Genomic DNA, 25,672 nt, shown 5'->3' on the forward strand with positions numbered 1-25,672 from the left:
AGCTAGCTAACACACACACGCGCGCGCGCGCGCGCGCGCGCTTGTGCATACAAGTTTGACATAGTGTACATTCAAGATAACCCCAAATACATTAAAACTTTTGAACCATTTTTTTTAAGTCATTAAAGATGTTTACTATACAATTGTTCCAACCTTTTAATGATTTTCCTTACCAAGTATAAAACCATTAAAGGCCCTACATTTCCATGACATCTATGCCCACAATGTCATCTATGCTCACAACTGTAACATTTAGTATTTTTGATCCCAGTCTCTGGTTTTTGCATTTCAGTGCTTTCTTTACATGGTCAAGCAACAAGAAAAAACTGAAAGCAGAAATGAGCCTTTGAATTTAAGGTGAATCAATACTCTCCTGTTAGTAATCAAAGTACTTAAAACACTTTATTTCAAATCTTTACAGATGTATCACAACTAGAAGTTACCCAAAGACTAAAAAGGTGGGATAATGAACTTAACTGTAACAAGGACATTACCTAGTTATATAATGCAAAGAGGTGAATAAGCATAAACTTAAAAAGGTACAAAAAAGAAATTTACATGAAACTTAATCGACAAACTTCCTGAATTATACATCTGATACGTGATATTTAATGCCAGGTAAGATTGACCAATTTTTTTTAAAAAACAGATTAAACATTTTGTTTTTCAAAGAACAAGTGCAACAAGGAGAGGATGGGAAAGGTTACACTTCTGAGCAATAAAACAGTACCTTTGCAGAACATGGACAGTCATTACAGGATGTTTTATTGAAAAGTACACTGGGGGGCTTTATCTAAAATCTGCAATATTTCAGTTGAAACAGGGGCAATGATACAAAACTCAAGGAATAAGCAGACAATAGAAATTTAACTTAAAAGTTTACAAATTGGTGACTGAAAAATGTTGCTTTATAAATATTCTGTTAAACATTCTTCCTCGCTCCATTTGAACCAAGAATACTGCATGATTCAATCTGTAGTACAGTAAAATCTGTTATTTTAAAAAGTTTCCAACGCATTCGCGCCTAATCCCTCCCCCCTTTCCCCAGGGAAGAAGTAGGAGAAGGAAAAAAAAGAAGAGGGGGGGCATCAGGAAAACACAAAATAAAAAGGAAAATAGTTGAGAATCAAAAATGTATGCCTGTTGCAAGCAGTGTTTGTTGGTTCTTCCAATGTCTAAATAAGGTGGAATTTTGGTCCAGCTGTGGCGATGATGTCGCTGTAGGGCTCAGACTGGGTCACTTCGATGGCTTGCTGCTTCTTCAAGACGAGGAAACTGTAAAACTTGGCGGCTGCCTGCTTCCTGTTGTTGTTCCGGCACAAGTCCAGCAGACTAACAGACTGTGCACCAGTCTTAGCCATAACGCGCTATGAGACAAAAGCATTAAATAGATGTATGATCAAACATAACACAACTTTGAGATGATTCTCACTGTTGAGGTCAATTTGTGAGGAAAAGTTCTTAAAAGACTACCATGTTTCAAATTTAAATCCATACCATGGATTAAATCCATCCAAACCATGTTGCAAGTAAAGTACAAAGGTTAGTTGTTGTTTGTTTTTTTTAAAGCACTCTGTGAACTGCCCAAAGCCTTTTCATTATTACTTGCTAACAGGCTTAGTTATTTAAATTCCATTTTCAGAAATGTGTAAGCACCATAACAGCTTTCTTACCTGGAGACCATGCAGCATCTGTTGGGTTCTCTTGTTCCATCTCTTCTCTTCCTGATCTTGATCTCCACCCTGCCCTTCCTCTTCCTAAAGTACAAAAAAACAAACAAAAAAAAAACAAAACAATGATTAGCATCAACTGGTCCAGACATGTATAGCCACACAGACAGAAAAACTACTTCTCTTGATTGGGAACTTTGGACAAATTGGCAACACTGTCAACTACAAATTCTCCAGTTTTGCATGTAAATAAATAAAAGAATAGGCTATTTCCACTCACCTCCTCTTCATCGCTTTCATCCTTCTTGTCTTTTTCCTTCTCCCCAAGAAGGTTGAGTTCAGGGACAAGGTCTGTGAGGTTGAGACTACTCTCCTCTGGGGGCAATTCCACCTGAGGCATGTCTAACCTCTGAGGCACGACTGAGCGGTCAGCCAACTGCTGCGGCTCCAAGGGAACCATCTAAAAAAGGAAAGAAAGCAGAAAACATCAAAATCAGGACCGAGTTAATACAAAATGCAGTAACCTGAAATGTTTTATTTCTACAACTGGACCCATTTTGATGTTTCAACAGATTCAAAACAACTTCATCTGTTGGAACCTTTCTATTAAATAACATTTAACACGAATGTGACCCTAACCAGGTGAAATCTTTAAGCCTGGTCTAGGAAAACACTGTTTAAGAACTGAAAATCTAACAAGAATCAGCTGTCCATTATATACATTTTAGATACAAACAGCACATTGTTATACGCAATGCAAAGGTAAACTAGACATCTGTAATTTTGCTGATTTTACAGCATAAATAATTTTTATTTATTTATTTAAAAAAAAAAAAAAAGGAAATAGATATTCACAGGAAGGGTGCCGTCTTTGTCAAGAGCCTTGCGTTTGACTGCACGTGGGGTGGAGGGAGGGGGCATGACAGTTTCATCCAAGGCCGTTCTGCTGCCCTCCATTGCAGAGGCTGCCAGTATGCTGGGCTCCTCCATGATAGGCTGGTCTGAGGGACACAAAGAAAGAGATTAATTGAAAGTAATAACAACTGTCGAGGTGAACACCACCTTATTTGATGAAATATGGTCTCCCTTCTGAGGCTTTAACACAACTAATGACATGATCTCCTCTCGTCATTTCCAGCAGGACTTACCAGTAACATCTCTGTGCTGAGTTAAGACCTCGTCTCTAGGCACCTCTGGGTTCTCCAGTTCTTTGAGGAACTCATCCAGACTGTCTGCTTCGCCTCCCTTCCTCCTCTTCCTCAGCTCATCTGGCACCAGAGGTGTCAGGCAACGTGTGAACATCTGGTAACAGATATGTAAAAGTTAAAAAAAAAAAAAAACAACTTGTGAGAGGGGCGGGTGTTACTTTTTTTTTTTTTTTTACACATTTAAAAACCACTATATGACAAGTTAGTATTAAAACAAAAATGCAGAACTGTTGGGGAGGACTCATGTGAGACAAAAGGAAATTGTCCTAAATTATGCATCGACACATTTTCTATTTAGTATTCAAAAGCAGTAACGTCAGTGTTAAAGGACAGGGAAAGAGGCAAAAACAATCACTTCCTCCACCTCCTGCTCCTTCAATGCTCTCATTGTAAATCCCACAATCTGAACAGAATGCCAATGAAAAAATACTATGTTATAAATCTACTCCATCTCCTCTCCCTTTCCATTACACAGCAACTGAGGCTGACCTACTTGGAGAATTGGACTGCTGTTGTGAAAGCGGTGATAAGCACGCCAAAGTGCTAATATTCCTTAGCAGTGATTTCAGACAGGCAGCTGAAAGTCTGTGTTAGTTCTCAATGTGTGTGCGCATTTACCCACAAATACATGAATATTTATCACAAGCATTTGTTACCTTGAGCAGCCTGGCATTCCAGAGGGGCTGAGCAGGCAGAGAGAAGAGCTTCTCCACTCCTCCAGTTTCCTTCCACATCATAAGCTTCTTAGTGGGAGGGGCAAGGTCCAGGGTGGTGACAATATCTGAGTAGTCAGACAGTTGGGCTCTGATGGTCTTGCTGTCCAACTCCTTCACGCTGTCCACAATCAGTTTCCTTTTACGCTTGGCCTTGGTCTCTTTAACTGAAAAGAAACAAGAAAAAAAAAAGTTCACAATGGTTATTTCACCATAACTACCCTACAACTAAAATTACAATTTTAACCTCCTAGGACCTGGCGTCCACATATGTGGACATCACATTTTGGGTTATTTAGACCAAAATACTCAATTTTGCTCTACAAGCACCTGATATCCACTTACGAGGACATTATACTGCTGCTGTTCTATCAAAATTTTAAACGAATATCCTCATATGTGGCTCTCATTTTTCTTAGAAACAAAAATTAAGTTAAAAAAAAAATTAAAACAAAATCTGGTAATTCTTTGTTTTTACATTCATCGAGTCCCAATATGCCCAAATATCAAAGAGAAATTAAAAATGCATGCGATGGAAGAGTTCGGGTCTTAGGAGATTAAATTATTACGATAAGTGCTTAATGATGTTAAAGCTGTGTCTACAGAGAAGTTAGTAGTTTTTTCCCTATGTTACACCAAGCAAACATGGTTCTGTTGTAATCACTCCAGCTGTATACACAAATGGCACATTTAATTCATTTGTACTATATGCCCGTAAATACAGCCTGCACTGTATTTTCATGCTTCCACTCTATATAGCCCATTATTACCCAGAGAGTAAGAATGTATTACACTAAGCATGTTTATTGGAAGTGAGGACATTATCTTCCTATCAAACCTGTGTACACCTGCAACTATGTGGCTTATCCTGCAAAATATAGACAAGTAAAACTAAAAGTTAATTGCTCTGAGCAAATTATATATCAATATTACAGAAATTTAAGCCTTTCTTCAGTCCTATTAATTTGCAGCACTGCCTTCAAATTTCTCAGTACAACTAGAGACATTAAATAGAAAAGCTATCACAGCACTAAAGAAAAAGTGTAATGTTATTAACTTTATCTGTAGTTGGTTTTAATTTTGTGGCTACTTGGTGCTTATTGCCATAAACTAATCACTTTTAAGCATTTAAAATTGCAGAGCGAGTGTGTTTATGCAGCATTGACTATAGAGGCCCCCTTTTTTTTTTTTTTATGGACCGCAATTAAAAAAAAAAGAAGAGTAAAACTGCAATGCTACAAAAGAATAATAAATAAAGAATTCAATTCAATTTTTTCTCCTCTTTAATGCAGCCTTTCATCTCAACAAAAGAGCGGGGACTTACCAGTGATATCAATGGGCTCCAGGGCAAAGGCCTCCTCCTCATTGTGAACCAGAGTGGTCTGTTCTGTCTGGTCAGCCATGGCAGGCAGGGGCTCTGGTGGACCTGAGTCTGGGCTGTCTGGGCCCGCTGGACACACGCATCAAAAGAGGCAATATGGTCACTTATAACAGCACACAACTGAGGAGTTTTATCACCATAGTTTCTACAATTTTGTTTACTTACGTGACTGGAGGTTGTCAAAGTCATCCTCATCATCACCATGATCTGGAGGCATCATGACACTTTCTGTAATAGCTGGAGGATCGTCAAAGATACCGCCGCCGTCTTCAGAGCTCAGCAGTTTGTCAACTAAGAAATAATACATTTAGCTTTATCATGTTATCATATCTCACAGAACAAGAATTGTTTGCCAAGTATGAGAATGATGTGGCAGTGATGATGATGCGGTCACCAGATCCCAATGTGTAAACAAATATGCTTCTCACCCAGCATCCCCCCATCACTGTTGCCCATGGAGCCGTCCCCAAAGTCATCATACTCCATGTGGTTGGATTTGTCAGGAAGATTAGCTGGACCAGGTTCAGCCTCAAGCAACAGGTTAGAAGCCGTCGCACCATGTATTATATCCTCCTCAAATGTGCTGGCATCACGCATCATCTCTCGGTCGTCCATGCCAAAGTCAGCTGAGGAGTACAGCAGATATTATTATAAAATATACACCACATTTCTCATTACACAGAAATGAATTAAACATTTCAAACCCCAATGGATAACAAAGACATAATTAGTAAATCTAAATTTGCCAAGTGTGGTGACCATTACCATGGTTGGGTTGTGCGATGTGTGTGTGTACACATGAGGACATAAATAATGACCTACCAAAGTCATTGTCTTGCAAGAGGCTCAGGTTGCCAACATCTTCCCTCATGGTGATCTCCTCTACTCTGCTCTGGTTCAGGGTGAACTGCTGAGCAACATCTATGTCACTATTTGAAGGAGAAAGCAAACAAAGGTATTAGAGATGAGTCAAACAGTTGCCTATGACGTTATTATAAAGCCTCCATGTCAGCCCATCACTGAAACTCAATATACTTGTTGTTAATTGCAGTATTTATTTATTCATTTATTTACAATACAACTTGCAGAACTACATTTTTCTATGTAGTATACAGACTTCCATTAGCTACAATAGCCCATGTTGGTCTTTGTCACCACTGTTTGAATCACCAAATAGCTGCTCTTATTTACAAAGTTTTCATCTTTCTGTTATTGAACAATCTGTGTAATGATGGCAATTGTGCAATGAGATGGGCTTCACTGACAATAAAAATGGTTGATGAAAGCAAAAATTGGGGGCATGCGTTGCTGTCATACTTAACACCAAGGACTGAAAACACAGACCTTACACTGCATCCTATAATTGACAAAAGTATTTGGTAGAAATTACAAAATAAGAGTCGTTTACATAGTTGACTTACTCCAGATCTGGAAGTGGCTGGTCAAAATCATGGAATTCTTCAGGTAAGGTGATAGCATTGTACGCTGCCTCTCTGTTTTCCTCAGGTAGATCCACTACACCTGAACACAGACAAGCAGCAACGTAGTTTTAAACACACAACTTTGTATGTGGTTCTTATTTATGAGGTGTAGCACAATGGATCAAAGTCAGTACCACAGCAATGGGCTGGAAAATGTTTTTATTTATTTGGGGAAAACGGATCAAAACTTCAAGAAACAGAAAAAAGACCTTACCTGGTCTAAAAGCCATTTTGATCTTGATGAAAGCTTCATTACAGTCAGCAAGCAGATACTTGGCCTTCCTGTGGTAAATTCTCACCACCCCAAGGAGCAAGTGGCCTGATGTACGCAATGCCATCTTCACCTAAAAAACAAAAGTGCCCAAAATGCTCAAAGAAAATAAATCTTTACAGGGTTATTTGTCCTGTTTTAGTATTTCACCAGCTCAAGATCAAAACAAGCATAGAAAGTGGACTAAAACGTCTACAGTAGAACCACCAGAATACCTGAGACTATTTTTGTTGTGTTACCTTGGGTGAGATGATGCTCTCCACACTGCTCTCGAGGTTGCATTCAAACACATGGGCCTTGGTCAGCTTTTTGTCCCAATGGGCCGCCAGCCAGATCTTGGCCAGCGGCCCACGTTTGCTGAGGACAAAGTGGGCGTAGAACATTGCCCTGCTTCTCCTGGGTCACACGCTCACCCCTGTGGTATAATTTACCTGTAAACATAATAAAGTAGTAAAAAAAAAAAAAAAAAAAAAAGTCAAGACAAAAGCATTACCATCCCTTAGGATTTGTGGAAAAACAATGCATCTTTTGCCCTACTTCAACAATACAATCCTCAACACTTTTGACTGTTCTTAATGTGGGATTAAGAGTCAAATCTACTTTTTGAAAAAGTCGAAGAAAACACCACTGGATAGTTGCACACGATTATTACTTAGTAATACGCTGCAACTATCATTTGGTCAGAAATATGCTGAATATTTAAGCCAAAATAAAACATATTGCTTAATTACATATAACCTTGATGTTCCAACAAAACAAGCCATTACAAATAAAACGGATGGACACTCATGCAGATTGTGGAATAGAGATCCAAAATTTAACCAGGCCACCAAGCCGGAGTTGGGCAACAAGTCGCATGAGTCGTTAAGACACTACCCCATATTTTAAATAATAATGCCATCAGAATGCTTCTATTTAATAAACAGCGGTCTATTGTATCTCAAATTAACATTTTGAGACAACTTCGAAAGCCGCCGCTCATATTAAGCAGGGGGGCTTGCTAGCTGGATTTACCGAGGCTACTTCATACTTCATCCAATTGAGCTCCCTCGAAACACTTCGTATACTTTTTTTCTTTAAAGTTATGAAACTTTAATTGTTACTTACTGCTGGTAAGATACTAACTACACATAGAAAGTGAGATTCGAACGTTATCAAAACATGCGCCGTGACTTCATTCAAGTTCCGCCTATTTCCCACTCTCCGAGGCAAACACTGTAAATGCACATGTCTATCTGTGGAAAGTCGCACTTTGGCGGCGCTTAACTTCAATAATACGACAACGTTTTACATTTCCAAAATGCAATAATTAACTAGAAAAGCCCCACGCGTCTTTGAACACGCACTTCAGACAGTTTAACACGTTAAAAGCGCCAAAGAGTGGTCTGCGCCAGCAAATAGCCGGCGCCATCAAGTGGGATGAACTAAATTAGCCAGCAGCTAACTACAAAAGAAGCAGTGAGCAGCTTCGCGGTGAAGCAGAAAATGTGGATCAAACTGAATTAACTTAATTTGAGCAAAACCACAAATTTTATAAAATGGCAAGAACACAAACGAAGCACGTGAGGGGGGGAAGTGAAGCGCACAGGAACAAGGCGCCCATACTTTTTCCCTCTACACTAGCACAATACTATCGCTAACTGCTGGCTAACGGCTTCTTTTACACTGAAGGCCGCAGTGAATAAACTCACACATGCATGCTTACTTCCTATTGTAAAATACACAAAACTGCGCCCAAATATTTCCGCTGCAAACACACTTACCGACAGTATCCCCTCTTGAGCGAAACCCCAATGATTAAGTTATTTCTCCCAGCAAATTCTTCCCTGTTGTACTCATTAAAACAGCCAAGATGGCGCCAGTCGCCTTCCTCCCGCTCACCGCTGTCCTTTTAAAATCGACAGGATGTTTACAGTCAAAAATGGCGAAGGAGGAGTCTGCTAAGAAGGGTGATACTAACAGACAGCCTGCTGTGAACGGCAGCGGAGGATAGGAGGCGCTGTTGCACAGAGATCGCCAAGGTAATTTTAAATTCTGAAATATATATCGCGTATGTATTATTAAAATTTCAACAACAACAACAACAACCACAATAATACATATTAATAATCTTTTTTAGGACTTGCTAAGGCGACTGAGCTAATCAAGGTTATGTTAAAGACTATGTAAAGAGCAAAAAATGATCGGTTGTATTCACGTGGGATGGTAACACTCAAACAATGTCAATCCTTCTAACAGTATCCTTAGTGGGCAGTGAAGTGGTCATCCATGCAGTCCATAAACCATTTTAGACACAGAGATGAGGAACATGGCTAACAGACTGACTCATCTACAATCAAATTACAAAATGCACTAAGAGGATTTGTCTCATAGGCTACAGCATCTGTTGCATTACAACTGCTGCCAGCTGAGCATGTTTGTAATTTAGCAGCAGCAGCAAAGCTCTGTATCACTATATGAGGGAGATATCAGAGGAATTACTCTGTTAAATTCGTTGTTAAAGAACTGATTCATAACAATATTATTAGTCATCTTCAGTGAACATCAAATCCTAACAAGACAGTATGAAGTCACAAGGTCTGTTTATGCACCACAATCACATAATGCCGCCACATTCCTCGTGCATTCAGTCAATGTGATCTAGGCCAGATTACATTGGGGGCAAAAATACATAAAAAGTGAATATATTTCAAAACTGGATGGAGGTGTTTGAATGGATTACATCACTAATTTATGGGGACATCGTATGAAGTTTTAGAAAATGGTCTATGACCCATTTTAACACACTTTACTCCAGAGCCGCGTCTGGATCGCAACACAGTTTTGAGCTTCCATCTGTTAAACAAGATAATATTATCTAGATGATTGCTGTCTGCAGCTATGATGTGACGGATACGCCTTAATAGCTTTAGAGAAAGCAGCCACTTCTCTGTTGATGCTTTCCTGCTTTAGACGAGCTCCTACATTTGATGTACAAGGTTTGAGTCAAAGCCTGAATGCATCTGATTATCTACATCTAAAAAACAGAAGTATATTATTATCTGCACAGCTCTATTTAAGTTGAAAAAACCCCACTTAGGCTGTACTGCATTCTTATATGCAGAGATATGCAGAGACTTGCAGAAAAGGATGAAGCCTAAAAACAGCTGGAGATTTTTATCTAGGCAAATACTTAGGACTTGTATTCCTTTAATCCTGTGAAATTAATTGATTCTGGTTATTAGAGCAATAATGTCCCTAATCTAAATGTATTCAATTAAGTCACCACAGGGAGCACCATCAACTCTTCTGCAACGTAACTGCCTGTTAGAAGTCCTGTATGGCATTCAGATGAACTCTTCAAACTCTAAATGACTTATTCCTCACGTGCTTAGTTTTCTTTAAATATATGCATTTGCATAGACTAGATATCATCTACTTTTTTTTATTTTTTTATTATGGATAAAGACAGTTAAGTGTTTTATACCACTTGCAATAGAAGTGTAACAGAAAAGCAAATGTGCTCCCTCAATATAGTTCAAAATGCACAATGACTCTCAGGATTTTATCCCAAAAGGCAGCATGGAAGAAACATGAAATCCTTTATAATGAATTGTTTTTAGTTGCAGTGTTTGAAGTAAAGTAAGGCAAACAGACACCATGACTATATAAATTCCCATATCCCAAGAGATCTATATTGGCACTACAGAAAATAATATGTCTTATGACTTCAAATGCAGCAGAAATAGAGAGAGAAAAAAAGAAGCCCTTTCTTCTCTTTCTGAAGCTTGAGTGTGTCCTCAATCATTTCTCTTAGCATGGCATAATGTTATCTGATAGGGAGTGGCATTTCTCAGATTTGGCCCCGAGTCACAGTGCTTAATCCGACAGCAGGGAATTGTCCTGCCTGCCAAAACTGAGACCCATCACCACAGCAGATACACATCTCATCACCAGGATTAAGGAAAGTTGAACTGATTTGCAGAACATTAAAAAAAGATAAAAATAAAAAAAAATACAAGAATACTTTTGGCATTGGATAGCATCCCCAAGGCGCTGTGGAAAAACTCCAGCGGTATCATCTCTGTAGTTTCCCACTTCAGTTTATCTAAAACTACACATTTTCAGCGACGCATCTAAATCATTTCTTTCTGAATTGGACCACACCGTGGATGTGGACCTGGTGTGAGTGTCCAAATGGTGTTCTTTTTGGTGTGACATGATAATTCATCCTGACTGGGCATTAGTCCAGCTTTTTCCAACTGCAGATCTTTTTTTGCTTTGAGTTTTGCCCAGTTGAGTTTGTGTGTGTGTGCGTGCGTGCGAGTGTATTGGAGGGAAGCAATCTTTCCTGTAGCTGTTGCTCCAGCTGAGTTGGCAGCTCTCATGCACCATGGGATCATCCTGGATAGATGCTGTTATTTATGCAGCGTGTCTAAACCAATCATCCTGACACAGATTTATGTAAACACTGCAGTTTCTTGGCATAGGATGAAATTCACACAAGCACAAGAAGGAAGCTGGAAGCATTATTCAGTTTGGCTCTTCTTTAGTGTGCACAGTACACAAAATGTGTTTTGGGAGCCTAAAAATGGGTTGTGGGTAGGTCAAACAGGAAAAGGGAACAGAGCAAAAAAAAGGGTATCCGGATCGCAGCCAAACAAAATTCCAACTTTAGTTTCAAAGTAACGAAAATTAAAACCAAAAACCACACAAAGAAAACCGTAAACTTATATCAAACATTTTATTAGATTTTTTTTTTCTCGCCCCTGATTTGTTTTTATAAAATTCATTTTACAAAATTCAGAATTTTCCACTATCTTTCCAGCTTAATCTCTATAAAATTAGGTCTGCAGTTACAGAAGAGAGTGAAGGAAGCAGGCAGAGATTCATTCAGGTCACAATCCTGTCAGATGAATACCGCGTGTGAAAATTTACAGTATGTGTATTACATGTACTACTACCGCTATGACAACTGGGAAGGAGGAGGATTTTCGGGGGAATTCGCAAGTACAGTAATACAAGGCAGTATGCGTGTCAGGATGAGTTCAAGAAGACATTGAAAAATTATGCTATTACAGAAAAGGCAGGAATGTTTGTATCAGATGTGTGGTTATAGCATTCCAGTGTTGAACAATATCATTTAGGCGGCCACTATGAGTTACTGGATTTTGATAAAGGAAAAAAACACTACGAAGCAAAAGGCAGATGAGGAAAACTTTAAACTCGTGACAGTATTTCTTCTGAAGGCACATCAATATGTAACCTCTCGCCCTCTCAGATATTAACACAAGGGCACAGAAAAGAAAAAGATAGAGAAAATGTCACCTTATATATATTGCACCGAGTTTATTTCAGAAATGCAATTCTGTTTTTTGTTTTTTAAATTTACTGTCAAGCTGATAGCACATTCTCTGAAGTGAAAAATACCATGCAGCACCCTCATCTTTGGACTTCCCCTTCCTTTTTCTCCCCATATAGACAGAAAAAACACACCTGCTGGACCAAATAAATATGAGAAGGCGAATGGAGTTCTTCATATGAGAAAGGGAAATGGAAAAAAAACGAATGCTTGTATTGGCACATACAAAGGGCCGAGGAGCTTATCAAACTAATCATATGCTTGATCTTCTTTAAAAAAAAAAAAAAAAACTAACAGAAACAAACAAAACAAATTATGCAATCAGTGAGGTTTTTGATTGTGTGTATTCTTTAAAAGGAACATTGAGAATAATCCCTTACTACAGGATCTCCAGGACATTCCCCAAGCTGAACATTTCTACCCAGTTAGAAATAATGCAAATGCTCGGTGCAAATGTTTGTCAGCCGCGTCCTATTTATTTATTCTAAGTGAGGAAAAGTGGTAGTCTCTTCAGTATCATTTTTAAATTAGATAAAGGGTTTAAATGATTTATGAGGATTTAGGCATATATATAAATCTTGCCAAAAAGTTTTTCTTTCTTGCCTTTTCACAGTGGTGTGTGTTTCAATTAGTTGGCTCAGTTTGCTAAGCCTGTTCTAACAAAGGCAAAGCTGTATTGTTCTAGCCAAAACACATGTACAAGTATCCTAGCTTGTTATTTAAGAAGACTTTTTTCTAAAAAGCTCTCAGGGAAGTACAGTCTTGGATTCAATGAGAGATTTCTATCCCTGCATTTGCAAATCTAGTTGTGTAAGTTGGCTTTAACACCATTATAATTATACCATGAGAATGTAATCAGAATAGCACATGACAAGACTCAGATTTTTTCTTTTTTTTGCTCATATGAATGAAAGCATGAATGAAAGAGCTACAACAAAATATATAAAAGCTGACTAGGAAGATTTTACTCCACGTTCCATGATTTCATTTACACAGAAAATAACAAATGACGGGGGAAACCAACAAAATAAGATAAAACTGACAGCAGCAAGATCAAAGTGCTCATTCTGCACCATGTCTTTTTCGGAGATTCCCAGATCCCAACGGCATCAGATAAAACTGTGAGGCACTGTGAATATCAGATCAACGACCGCAACTCAATTCTGTGGTCGCGGCTTTGTTTCCTCTCTTAACCCACTCTAAACTATTGGTTTTAAGACAATACAGAAAGAGTAGTGCTGGCCGTTCATCCACTGTATAAAAAAATAGCTAAACACAATCCAAAATAGTGTTATCCTCTTCATAATTATCAGTAATATTCTATCAGCAAAAACTTGCAGAATCCTGTGCATAGTGTACAGACCAGACCTGTCTCTTTCAGCGGGGTTGAAAGTGGTTTGCCACTGACGGGATACTGAAGCAGCAAGCTGTGAATTCAGACTCCAAGACCGCTTTGCTTCAAGGTCGAGAACCTTTAGCTCCTCAGGTGAGCTTCAGCAGGTGGTAGTCAGTGTAAATAGTGGGACTCTTGTGGTCAGGTCTCTCCAGTACACATTACAGTAGGTCAGAAAGGAGACACGGAGGAAGTACCAAGAACAAAAAAAAAGACACAGCCGCATCTGTTCCAGTTTCTTTTTCCCCAGTTCCAAACCCCATTTGCTTCTCTACTGATCCATCCATGCAACTCTGAAAAGGCTGTGCGCATCTCTGTATGGTCGCCCCCCTCACTCTTTCTTTGTAGTGTCCAGAGAACGGGGGGGCTCAGGAAGGTTATAGCCTCTCTATGTCCCTGTACTTTTTCCGCAGTATGGACACCTGGTCTTTGAACAGGACTGGGTCCAGCCTCATTTGAGAATGGATCAGGGGCATGGTGCCAAACCAGTTGGCAAACTTGTTCATGCAGGTCTGACGCTGGGCAAAATGGTCCGGGTCAGCCCAACGAGATGCTCGGGAGCTCTGTGGATGGAAGGTGCGAGAGACACAGACAGTGGCAGAGGGTAAGAGATCAACAAAATAAATGATTCATCACCAATGACAGTGACCTTTCTGAGGCAATATTGCAAGAATACAAATTTAAATTCAGGTTTACAAATGACGACTGTTTTGTTTTGTTCCTTGACAGGAGGGATTTAGTGGAACTAAAGGCTATCAGAGCATAAAACACTTAACTGTGGATGATAATAAACAAATCCACAAAACCATCAACACAATTTAAGAAAAAAAAAATAAATGCCCCACCTGTCCCATCATGGTTTCCTTGTATTGTTTCTTCTGGGTGACCTTGATAGGTGGCAGTTTAGTCACCAACGACACCAAAAAATTCATGAGAATGTCCTCACAGTTGGACATCTGGTCAACCATGATCTTCAGACTGGCTGGAAGGTAGGTGGTGTACAAGTCGTGGTAGTATCTAAACAGGAAGTTTGACAGAGTGACTGATTATAATAAAAGGAGAAACTGTGTAAGCTCTGGACTAAATGGAATCGGAGATGAGTGACAGTACTTGTGATAGATAGCAGCCCCGGTCAGCACCATGGAGTAGTCATTGGTCCATTTAGATGTGTAACCCCACCGCTCTTTGTTGCTGTCCCAGAAGTGGCTACGGGCCGGGTAACCAACAATGCGGTCTGGGAAACTCTGCCACACTGTGAAGGCAAAGTCAACCTGGATCGAGATCACAGAGAAACAAAGTGAGACGGGCAGAAAACACAGCACATGAGGACAGGAGAACAGATGATTCCAGAGAAGTGTACCAACAGCATAGAGAGAGAGATGATAAATAGAAAATGACTAGCTCGAACTTGGGCCACTTTTGGTCTTAAATGAAAACACAGTACAAGTGAAGTATGATGACAGTCTGACCTCTGTAGTGGAAAGCACCGTGTCCTCGTCCAGACTGAGTACAGCATCGGTGGGGATAGTGTTGTAGGGCAGAAAGCGGCTGCTTATCACCTGGTGTGATTTGGAAAACACAAGCAAATGTGACTGGGCGAGAGAAAAGAACAAACAGCTTTACTGTGCAGCTGATTACCAAATGACACTGTATGAATTAGCCTCATATGAGCACAAGTGAGGTGCATGTGCTTAACAGACGGCACCAACAGTCAGTGTCTTTCATGTCTCTTTGTGCTACAGAGCTGTTCATCTTACAGAGTCAGTGACAGTACAAACACACCGTGTTAATGAGGAGCTTAAAAACACAGATCAGGATCCATAAGTAGAAGAGTGCTTTTCCCTACAGTCTCTCATATATCTCTCTAAATATAGTTAAAAATAACTATTTTATTAAGTGATCATAAGGACTAAAAAATAAAAATGTGTCTAGACTTCTAAATGTCACTTTTAATCAAAGTGTAGAATGTGGGTTTTTAATCGCTGTCAGCAACAACCTTGTTGGCCACACTGGCATTCGACCCACGGGGCTTTAGTTGAATAAATACCTGCAAGTTTCTTATACACTACAAGTTTCATTTTGCTTGGAAACATGTTTACAGGATAAATACCGATAAACCTCCTTGAATCAAGCTCCAAGAAGTGAGAGAGAAAGACACAACGTTCCAGTGCCATGTCTGAAAAGCACTTATGCTTAAAATTTAAGTCTTTTTCATTATTTCTGAGACCTAAATGATAAATCCAACATTTTTGTATCGAATCCCCAGTAAATATAAAATAGGTTTAGATATTGAACCTATAGCTGACACACTCTAGCATCCTCCTGCATTAGGGAGGCTGTGGTCTTAGATTAGTAAGTGTTGAAAGCATAAAAGGTCATGCAGTAAACAGTAAATTAAAAAGGACCCAAAGGCTGTACTTGTTAGAAATTCACCTGTGCCGTCTGCACTGATTCCCACTAATAGAATTCACTGATGCAGCCCAGGTTGAGCTTTAGTGATTCTTCCGAGAAGAATGGGGAAAAAAGAAAATAGGTGTACTTCCGCTTAAACCAAGCACCAAGTAAAGGTATGAATGCTTATGTAACATTTCAGTGGTTAATTTTAAATTAAACACACACATAACTGCAAAAACTGTTTTTGTTTTGACATTGTTGAATACTGTGTGCAGTCCAATAAATACATTTTATTCAGTTTAAGAAGATTTGTGAAATAAAACCAAATGTGGACAACTTGCATAATATGACACATACACGCCTAAGGTTTTTACCTTGCTTTCTCCTTCTATTACAGTAACAGGGACTGATGTGGCAGGCCAGCGGTGCTTGGCAGGAAGAGGCTTTTCACAGTTCCACAAAACTATCACCTGCACAAAGAGGGGGAAAAAGTATGGATTAAAGATAAACACCATGAAGAAGACCTCATTTTAATTTCAAAATCATCTCTTTACTAGCTTTGTAGAAGACAACAGCATCTTCATGAAACTGCATATCTATTTTCAGAACTGTCACACCACCTACACGACAGTGATGTGTCATTACTGTAAATGCTGAAACAAAATGTACTGTGAACCCAATATTCACTGAAAAAGGCGACAGGATTGAATGAACACACCGAAACCGGTGCTGCAAAACACAGCACAGACACATAGTAGTTAAAACACTGCCACCATATCTTAAACAGCTCTGTGTCTGAATTTCAACAGTATTTAAGCACAACTTTCACGTCAGCAGAACAGCTGTACATTACATAGTTCTACTGCTAATGGCTTCTTATATTTCCTACAGTGTGCATTACCAGAGTATAAAAGGATCCGGAGAGAGTGGAGTGTTGGGGTGGATGTGTTGTGGCAGGAATGTTGCAAATGCAAATGATTTGGACAGCCTCCCTTCATCTCTCCAGCATGAATAAAATACTGCAGTTCAAAAGCAGCTTTAAACCAACAGCCGCACTTTGGTGATACGATAAACCTGAGCAATGACATAGCAGCAGACCTCCCTTTCCTACCAAAGCGGCTTTGCTTGTGTGGGTTGTCCGGAAAATGTCTTTAAATAATGCTTTGGAAACTTTCTGCATTTTAGGATGCAAAACATTTAAATTAACTGACAGAAGGAAATCACATCAGCGTCACGGAATAACCTCTGTGGATCGGGTGTGTCTGAGCATAGCTGTGTGTACGTGTGTGTTGGGTTTTTATTGACCTGGGCACAGTACTGGGATTTGGCCACAGCGACAAGTAACTTCATGACCGGCTGGGACTGGGAGACCAGTGGAGTGACCACATGAATGATCGCTGTAAACTTAGAAGGTGGCTTAATACCTAGAAGGCAAAAAAACAAAAAAAACAGGACATGGTATTTAAAAAACAACCTTTTTCTTCTCACACATCTACTTCTAGCTGTGTGGATGCATAGCTGAACAGGTCTAATTAGGTCTGTAAAGGAAAGGAAGCCAGTTAACCAAATCCCAGTGTCAACAACAAGCCAAATATCTGGCCAATTAACACAAATTAGCACAAACACAACATGGCAAGTGTAACTGATGTGCTTCTCTGACAAATCATAAAATAATAAATATGCATTACATAACTTGTCCGTGATTTACATATTAGTTTACAAGCACTTAACACCTGTCACACACCACCTGTTTCTGTGTTGTGCCATAAATAAAATCAGTCTAACCAAGCCTGGGGTCTCTCAGTAATGTTGTTCCTATACTGCATGCATGATTGATTAACTGACCCAGCTCAGCGTAGTAGAAGGGAAAGTCTCTCAGGGAGGTGGAGTACTGAGGCAGGGTGAAAAGACCTCCAGGAAGACTGTTCCACATGAGGTTACTTCTTGAGGTGTGCAGCAGCACCCGGTCCTGAATTATCTACAAGAATAGGAGAGGGGAGTGGGGGGGTGGGGCAAGATCACATTTTTCAGTAAATTTGTAATTTGATCATAAATAAAATCACAACAGTGCTTTTCCTGAGTTATTTCAAGACAAAGAAACTTCTCACTGTTCTCACAAGGACTGAGGAAATAGAGTTGTGCGTCGAGATTGTGCATGTCCAATCCAACATGCTGCTTGGGACTGAGTGCAGGCACAGATCCTCTGGCACTTCTCAAAATTAACAACTGAAATTACGAGTCACTTCAAATAAATAAGGATCCTGCAGAATACAAATGAGGGGCTTTTTGTCTTCATCTTGTTGTGCCTTCTAATAAACGTCCTTTCATTCTGTTATATGAATCTCTTTTAGGGTTTTTGTCAACTAATTTTTGGCTGTGCTTTGCAATTTCTCATCTTTCAGTTTCCCAGTTATATAAATGAATTTCAGGTTTTCATCGGTATATTTTATATATGTGTAACAAATGACAGAGTTGGATTTAGACTAGAATTGACAGTGACCGATCTATTTTGAAAAATTGAGATGATATGAATCTGTGAAAACAGACATCAGTTCAAAACGCTGAAATCCGATGTTGTAAGATCCTCACACAGTAAAAGCCTTTATGCACCAGATGCATAAACATCGTGTGAATGTTTCATGCATTAAAAATATTTCTCAGACCAAACACATCATTTCGCTGGACAAATTTGCAGCACTTATTTTTTTCAAGTCAAGCTCAATTTTTTAGAATTTTTAAATCCAAATAGAGATCTGATCATTCAGTCCAATGCATTTGACATCAAGTGTGTTTGAAGCTCAAAATGTGCACTGGTACCAAATATAGAAATGGTAAAATAATATTTTACCTCACTGACATCATTAATATTGAGTAACAGCAGTTGTGACATAGCTTTAACTCAAACCATGAAATTCTCCCTGTTGTCGTGATCTTGTGAGAACTGAATGAACCCAGTTTTCCCCCTTTTATTTTTAGGAAAACATTACGATGCTTGATTTTGTTTTCCTTTTTTCTTCTTCCTTTAAAAAAAAAAACAACTAAAATAAATAAATTTAAATAAATCGTTTAAGAACGATTTTTTAAAAAAATATCAGAATGTCATGACAGTTTTTCGCAATGGACTCTCTGTAACGAAATTAAAAGTCATGTTTAGTTATTTAGTCCAATATTACATTCTGTATGCTTGTAAGCTTTGCAAGCCCAAGCATCACCTGTTCCCACTGACATTCCCAGATGACTCCTAGACATTAAGAGGATATCCTAATAGAAATGTTATGTGTCCTTAGTAGTTATGGTGCAGCTACAGACCACAACAAACCCTGTTTATTTCTAGCAGAATACATGTGGTGATAAACGTGATTGTTCAGGTTCACTTTTACCTTGTTTATGGCAAAATATCAAGAATCCCCAGATAATGGTAGCTCGCTAAAAGAGTGCATCAGGAGTCAAAACATAGCTAATTTGGTGTTGCACTGTGGGATATGTCGGTACAGGGTTAAGCTGCTGAGTGTAAACAGATCGAACATCAGCTTCTCGGGGTTGTAACTTTAGCCCGCTGACACGGAAAAGCCATCTCTGCCTTCTAATGCTCTGACTTACTTACTCTTGGTATGAAATGTCTGTAAAGTTATACGAGCATAACTATTATTGGTGTGAATTGCAGTCAGTCATAAGACTGACTGCATGTTATGGAAAACAGCTGTAACATGATCTTCTTCACCTGCCATTCAGATAGTTTTTCAGTCACTTAGAGGTCACCTTCATTTGTTGTCATAAAATAGTGTCAGGTAAATTTATAGACACAAATATTTAACCATGTAAACAGAGGATGAGTTTAAAGAAAAAAATCCTCACTTCCACAGCTTTACAATATCCTTTTTGCTTTTTTTCTCGCCTCTTTATCCTTTTTCCATTCTTTACAGCTCTCATCTTTGTCTGTTTGTAACTCTAGCCCAAGAGCAGCGTGATAGGCTGCTATTCACCGGGAAGCCTACAGATAAATGGAGTCTGACAGGAACAAACTACTGACATGATTGATAGCCAAGCCACAGCGATACGCAGCCTCAAAACATGACAGCAGTGCTTAACAATATACATCACTCCTCTTGGTTTTCAATGTGGTTTTGAGCATTTTCATTGTACTAGTGCTACTACACAGTCTGTACTGATAATACGTCACCACAAAGTCGATAAGAATAATGAAAAGAATTGAATCATTCCTAAATGATAAGACAACTAATAGATTTATAATTTAACTGTATTTTTTTACGCTTGTATTTATGCACAAATACAGAAGTGAAAAATACTAACACAGTAGTGAGGTTTTAAAATATGACAAATAATACACAGCACTTTTACGCCTGTATATAGTGACACACATGTGGAGAGTTGTATGTAGGTGTGTATGTACCTCCAGTGTGGTCAGTACTATCTTCTCCACAGAGTTGAAATAAGCCTCCCACAGGAACTGTGTCTGCTGTCTCAGAGAGAGGATCTTATCTTGGTGGATGGAGTGCACTGTTGAAGGGATCTAGGGAACAGGTAAGATATGCAAGAACATTTATTTTAATGAAGAAAGTAGAAAAGAACAGCTTAAACTGGATAATCTCAATACACAAATCAGTTCTGCTGTCATATCTGCTGTATAGTAGTTTCAGGTTAAAGGGGTTAAAACCAATAAATCAGCACTGAACAATTCATGGAGGTCATCGAAGATGTGCCCTCAAAATGCAGCAATATTCAGACACTTTGCACTTGCTAGCTGACATAAACAAAAACTGGAAAAAAGAAGCAAGGAACACCTGCATGCTGCTGTTACCATCTCTTTTTAAGACATGCCAAAAACCTTCAGTGTTTAGAGGAAAAAACTAAAACTCACCTTCAATCTACATCATCGTCATCTATGAGAATTAACACCCTTAGAGTTGTATGTAAAATGTTATCATATGAACAAATAATAGATAATGTATGATGACACTTTACTAGAACCGATACTGACAATGTTCATCACAAGCACTGAAGTCTCTTGTACATTTGGCAAGTATGGGTACTACAGCTTCCTTCATCACCGTCACGTCGGAGCAAAACAGGAAGTCAAAATTGGTGAAAAAAAGTAATACAAAACTGAATAACCAAATACTTTCATGATAACAGATTTGAGAAGCCAGCATTGTTACTTATCCCATTTCTAAAAAGGTACACGTTTATTAAACATCAAGTGTGATCACATGTATAAAAGCAGAAGTGTTGGCAGTTTGTGCATTTTAACACAAGGCCACTATTTTACCACGACTCAACATCCTAGGAAATTCAAAATCGCAAAATTGATGGTGACCACATTCGGCATGAGTGACAAGCTCGGTGTCAAGACCTATGGAGACATTTCAAAGCAAAGCCCCGAAACACAAGCAGCCATTGAACAGGAAGACTGTCTGACCATTGAACGAGGTCAGACAGTGCAATGTTTAGAAATTGGGGGTGGGTGGGCTACGTAGGCCTCAGTTAGCAATTTAAATGTTAAACATCATGATAGTAAAATTTGCAAAAGCCTGAACAAGCATGGCTTGTTTGGAAGGACTGCCAGAAGAAAGGTTTTTCTCTCTAAAAAGAATATTTTAGCATGACTTGCAAAGTCGCACCTGAACAAACTACAAAACTTCTGGAGCAGAAGTGGAGACAATTCACAGCACCACATTTGGAAAACAAACAAAGGAAAAAAAGAGAAACAAGAACATATCAGCACAAATGACTCATACACACTATCAAGCACAGTGGTGGAGTCGTGATGATTTTGGCTTGTTTCAAAACCATAGAACCTGGGCACCTTGCAGTCATTGAGTCGACCACAAGCTCCTCTGTGTGTCTAGAGTCAAACATGGGGCCCTCTGTCTGACAGCTAAATCTTCGCTGAAAATGAGTCATGCAACAAGACGATGACCACAAAAAACAGCAGCAACTCACAGAAAACTACAAATGTGGTTCTACATGCTACTAAATCATGTGGCGTGCTCAGTTTTTTATAGTTCTTTGACAACCTTCTTTTTCACATGAATGTATGCATTGAAATCTGTCCAATGAATTAGATTCTGATAAAATAACCAAAAACATCAAGACAGGAGATAATGCTTTTATTATAATAACTTTCATTGGTGATGAGGGATAAAAAAAAAAAATTAAAAAAAAAGTAATAAAAATTCAAGAAATGGCAATATGACAGTGGTGTTTTTTAGTGGTATTCTAGGAGGTTTTAATGAGCTATTATGGCACTCGACCTCTATATGTATATAGGGTATCCTGCTTTAGGTTTTTAACTTAGAAGCTCTGCTTACCTGTAATAGCAGCCTTTCATCCCCAATAACAGCTGCCCTATTCCAGTCGATGATCTCTGAGAAGGGAAGCTCCCAGCCATTACTTAGCATCACTGGCACGCAAGCTGCCTGCAAGAGTAACACCACAAATACAGAGAGAAAATGAACTGTTAATAAGGTGAACCGCTTTCAGAATGGAACCTGTGAAACTTGTGAGACCCACAGTATGCTAATAACGTTTAAATTTACAGTAAATATCTCAAGCAGGGAGGAGAAGTTGGATAAGAGTGCAATCAGTTTGCCAGTGCCATATTGCCTGCTACCTGAGTCTTAAAATATTTATACTCAATATTCATATTCAAAGGGAACAACCAGGCATCGGTCTTGTGGAATAATTTCTCTTTTAGGAGGCAATAAAAAAAGGAGGTACTCATATAAGGCAATTTAAACAGTTGGATCGACACTTTTTTTTCACAGCACATTTCCGTAAACCACAGAATCACTGCAATACTGTGACGACTACCTCTCAAAGTGACTAAGCAGTGTGGCTTCATAAAAATGATCAATGTACTTAGTGGAAAGGAAGATAAACTTTAAAATGGCTTAACTATCAAACCCCTGTGTCTAAGAGATGAATGAAATTCTTACTGAGGTGTGTCTGTTGGTGGATGTCTTTGTGTCTTAGTGGTGCACAGCAGCCTCCTGTAATCTGTTAAGCGGACTACCAGTTACTGATTGGTCTTGTGCATCCAGGAACAAACACTCGTGCATCAGAGCGCTGCAGTATTCATCTAATCATCTTCTTGTCATTAGCAAAGGTCTTTGCATGCTTTACCTGCCTAGCTGCTCTCACAGAGAAATAATCTTCAAACCCTTGTAGGTAACTCAGGATATTACACAGCCAATATGTGAAAGAACCATTATAAAAACTCAGTATGACAAACTTTCTGCTATGATATATACTATTCTATACCAAAGTCTCAAGCCACTGTTCAGTTCTCTATACTTTGCTAGGAAAATAGGTCATTGCTGGATTTTTCCTGTTTCTTTAGGGCATGACTTTCATATACTGTTCACGTACTGTAGATGGGTTTTTTTTCCTTTTGTTTTTAGGTGTGTGCCAATTCTTCTTTTGTCCTCTTTGTCCTCCTGTCCTGTTCTCTTTGGTAATCCTATTCTAGGTGGAAAAATATTATTTTTTGTGTTTCTAACTTTTATCTTTCGCATTTTCACTCAACTCAGCTGAGGAAATGGGAAAAAATTGTGCATTTTTGTCACATGATGAAGTGCTTAAAGATGCTATTTAAAATTGGTTGTTTGCCATCTGTTGTGTGTAGACACAACATGGTTCATCAATTAAGTACTTTTTTTAATTCTTGAAGACTTCATAGATCAGTGTTATGTGGTTCAAAAGAAAAAAAACCTTTGAAAAATGATCAGGTACAAGGACTAGACTGAAAATCAATGGAAAAGCTGACAATGGCCAAAGAAAAAACTTTGAAAAACCTTCAGAAAGCCTGGAGAACTACTGCTTAAAACCACTTTAAAAATCACAATAAAAACTGGCTCCTTGGAACCAAAATATAAAAGTAAGAGGGGTGACTCAGTCCTATAATGTAGTTTTCTTCTAGAGGAACTAAGCATTAAGCATTGGATTTCCTTAATTACTTTGCAACCAGGTTTCCAAAAAAGTTAGAAGTCTGGGTAAAATGTTGTGGTCTGCATGTTTTCCAGAAGCTCTGCTTTCTCCCACTAAAACATGCTGGGTTAATGATACCTGTCTTGGACGATGGCACTACAGCAAGAGATACTGTAAATCTCAAGAGTTTCACTCTAATTAAATAAAGATTTAAAGAAAATCTTCACTCCAGCAGCGGGAATGAGGATCAGCACCTCCAAATCTCAGCCGGAAAAGGGTGGAGTGCCCACTCCGGGTCGGGGATGAGTTCCTGCCCCAAAAGGAGGAGTTCAAGTATCTCGGGCTCTTGTTTGCAAGTGATGGGAGAAGGGAGCCGAAGATCGACAGACGGATTGGTGCTGCGGCCGCAGTGATGCGGATGCTGCACCGGTCCGTCATGGTGACGAGAGAGCCGAGTGTAAAAGTGAAGCTCTCAATTTACCGGTCGATCTACGTCCCTACCCTCACCTATGGCCACGAGCTGTGGGTAGTGACCGAAAGAACGAGATCACGGATACAAGCGGCTAAAATAAGCTTCCTCCGAAGGGTGGCTGGCCTCTCCCTTAGAGATAGGGTGAGAAGGTCAGCCATCCGGGAGGGGCTCAGAGTAGAGCCGCTGCTGCTCCACATCGAAAGGAGCCAGCTGAGGTGGTTCGGGCATCTGACAAGGATGCCTCCTGGGCACCTCCTGGGTGAGGTATTCTGGGCATGTCCCACCGGGAGGAGGCCCCGGGGCAGACCTCTGCTTAGGCTGTTGCCCCCGCGACCCGGCCCCGCAACCCGGCCCTGGATAAAGCTGAAGAAGATGGATGGATGGAAAATCTTCACTCCTTACACTCACTGACTTCAGTCACTGGGGCATTATGCCTCACAACAGCCTGTTCGCTTTCACAAATTCCGTCAAATTTCCGTGCGTCTGTCCTACTCAACTTCTTTGCTTCTTGTATAAGTGTTTACACACACCCCAGTGCCTCTCCCTGCCACGGCCCATCCCTACAAATTCAAATTCAAATTTTTATTTGTCACGTACACAGTCATACACAGTACGATATGTAGTGAAATGCTTGGACAACTGCTCGTGACCTACAATCTAGCCAACCTCTGCATTCTAACTCCACTACAGACACACAGCTTTCTCCTCTGGCGTCCTGTCTATGCGTGGCCTCCCCTGTGATGTAATCATCTTCCAATTTCATTCAATACAGAGGCAGTGCCCATTTTACCTCTGGTAAAATCAAAACTCATCATTTTAGTTCCATCTCCTACAACATTCATTTAACAACATAAATTGCCTCAAGTAAAAGTATGCGTTAAATAAAATTAACTTAGGCACTCTTCAACGTATGATCTGAGCACGCTGTCACTACATGAGCCTGGCCATATCTGTACACCTAAAACACAGGCAGATGGTGTGAATGAGATAATTACTGTGTTGGGGTTGAATTAGGGACACTTGTTGGATAATTGAGGAACATTAAATGCAGGGTAGCCATTCACATAAATGATTAGGCACATGTTTTCTGCCACACAAAAACAAAAGTGGAGGAAGATTTGAGTAGGTGGGGGTGGGGTGGGGGGTGTCACCTAAAGGAATGGAAAAAGCTGAACCAGATTAAAAAAAGAAAAAAGGAAAAAAAGAAACAAGATGGCAGAAAAAGCTGTGAGTCATACGCAGCTAAAGTAAGACTAGCTGCACATTAACAAAATGACTGGCACTGGGTGAGAGAGCTACTAGGACTAAATAAGCACTTCACTTTTTGCACTCTCGAGTGCTGATGAGGAGCTTCATTGTTTGATCAGGTTTGGTGTTGACACACAACATTATTTCTTGAAT

At 39.4% G+C, this 25,672-nt stretch overlaps 2 protein-coding genes across 2 annotated transcripts in view; both read right to left on the reverse strand.

The window, feature by feature from the left end:
- Nucleotides 1-383: 383 nt before the first annotated feature.
- On the reverse strand, nt 384-8,633 carry LOC309717786 (double-strand-break repair protein rad21 homolog A-like). Its single transcript, XM_082552627.1, has 14 exons — nt 8,488-8,633; nt 6,964-7,155; nt 6,668-6,797; nt 6,394-6,493; nt 5,795-5,901; nt 5,401-5,598; nt 5,138-5,263; nt 4,916-5,041; nt 3,535-3,758; nt 2,819-2,972; nt 2,526-2,671; nt 1,951-2,130; nt 1,674-1,757; nt 384-1,367 (listed from the first exon to the last, which is right to left on the reverse strand). The coding sequence occupies exons 2-14, from the start codon at nt 7,105-7,107 to the stop codon at nt 1,176-1,178; spliced, it is 1,911 nt and encodes a 636-aa protein (XP_082408753.1). The 5' UTR covers nt 7,108-7,155; nt 8,488-8,633; the 3' UTR covers nt 384-1,175.
- A 2,805-nt stretch (nt 8,634-11,438) lies between these two features.
- Nucleotides 11,439-25,672, reverse strand: part of LOC309717943 (exostosin-1b-like) — a 43,296-nt gene continuing 29,062 nt past the window's right edge. Inside the window, exons 3-11 of the mRNA XM_082552879.1 lie at nt 22,182-22,289; nt 20,264-20,383; nt 17,698-17,830; nt 17,158-17,276; nt 16,227-16,322; nt 14,928-15,017; nt 14,569-14,729; nt 14,304-14,475; nt 11,439-14,021 (exon numbers count right to left, since the gene is read on the reverse strand). Coding sequence (XP_082409005.1) covers nt 13,836-14,021; nt 14,304-14,475; nt 14,569-14,729; nt 14,928-15,017; nt 16,227-16,322; nt 17,158-17,276; nt 17,698-17,830; nt 20,264-20,383; nt 22,182-22,289 — 1,185 coding nt within the window. The 3' untranslated portion in view covers nt 11,439-13,835. The remainder of the gene's footprint in view (nt 14,022-14,303; nt 14,476-14,568; nt 14,730-14,927; nt 15,018-16,226; nt 16,323-17,157; nt 17,277-17,697; nt 17,831-20,263; nt 20,384-22,181; nt 22,290-25,672) is intronic.

This window comes from Aulonocara stuartgranti (genome assembly GCF_965226115.1).
Source record: "Aulonocara stuartgranti genome assembly, chromosome: 11".
Lineage (NCBI taxonomy): Eukaryota > Metazoa > Chordata > Actinopteri > Cichliformes > Cichlidae > Aulonocara > Aulonocara stuartgranti.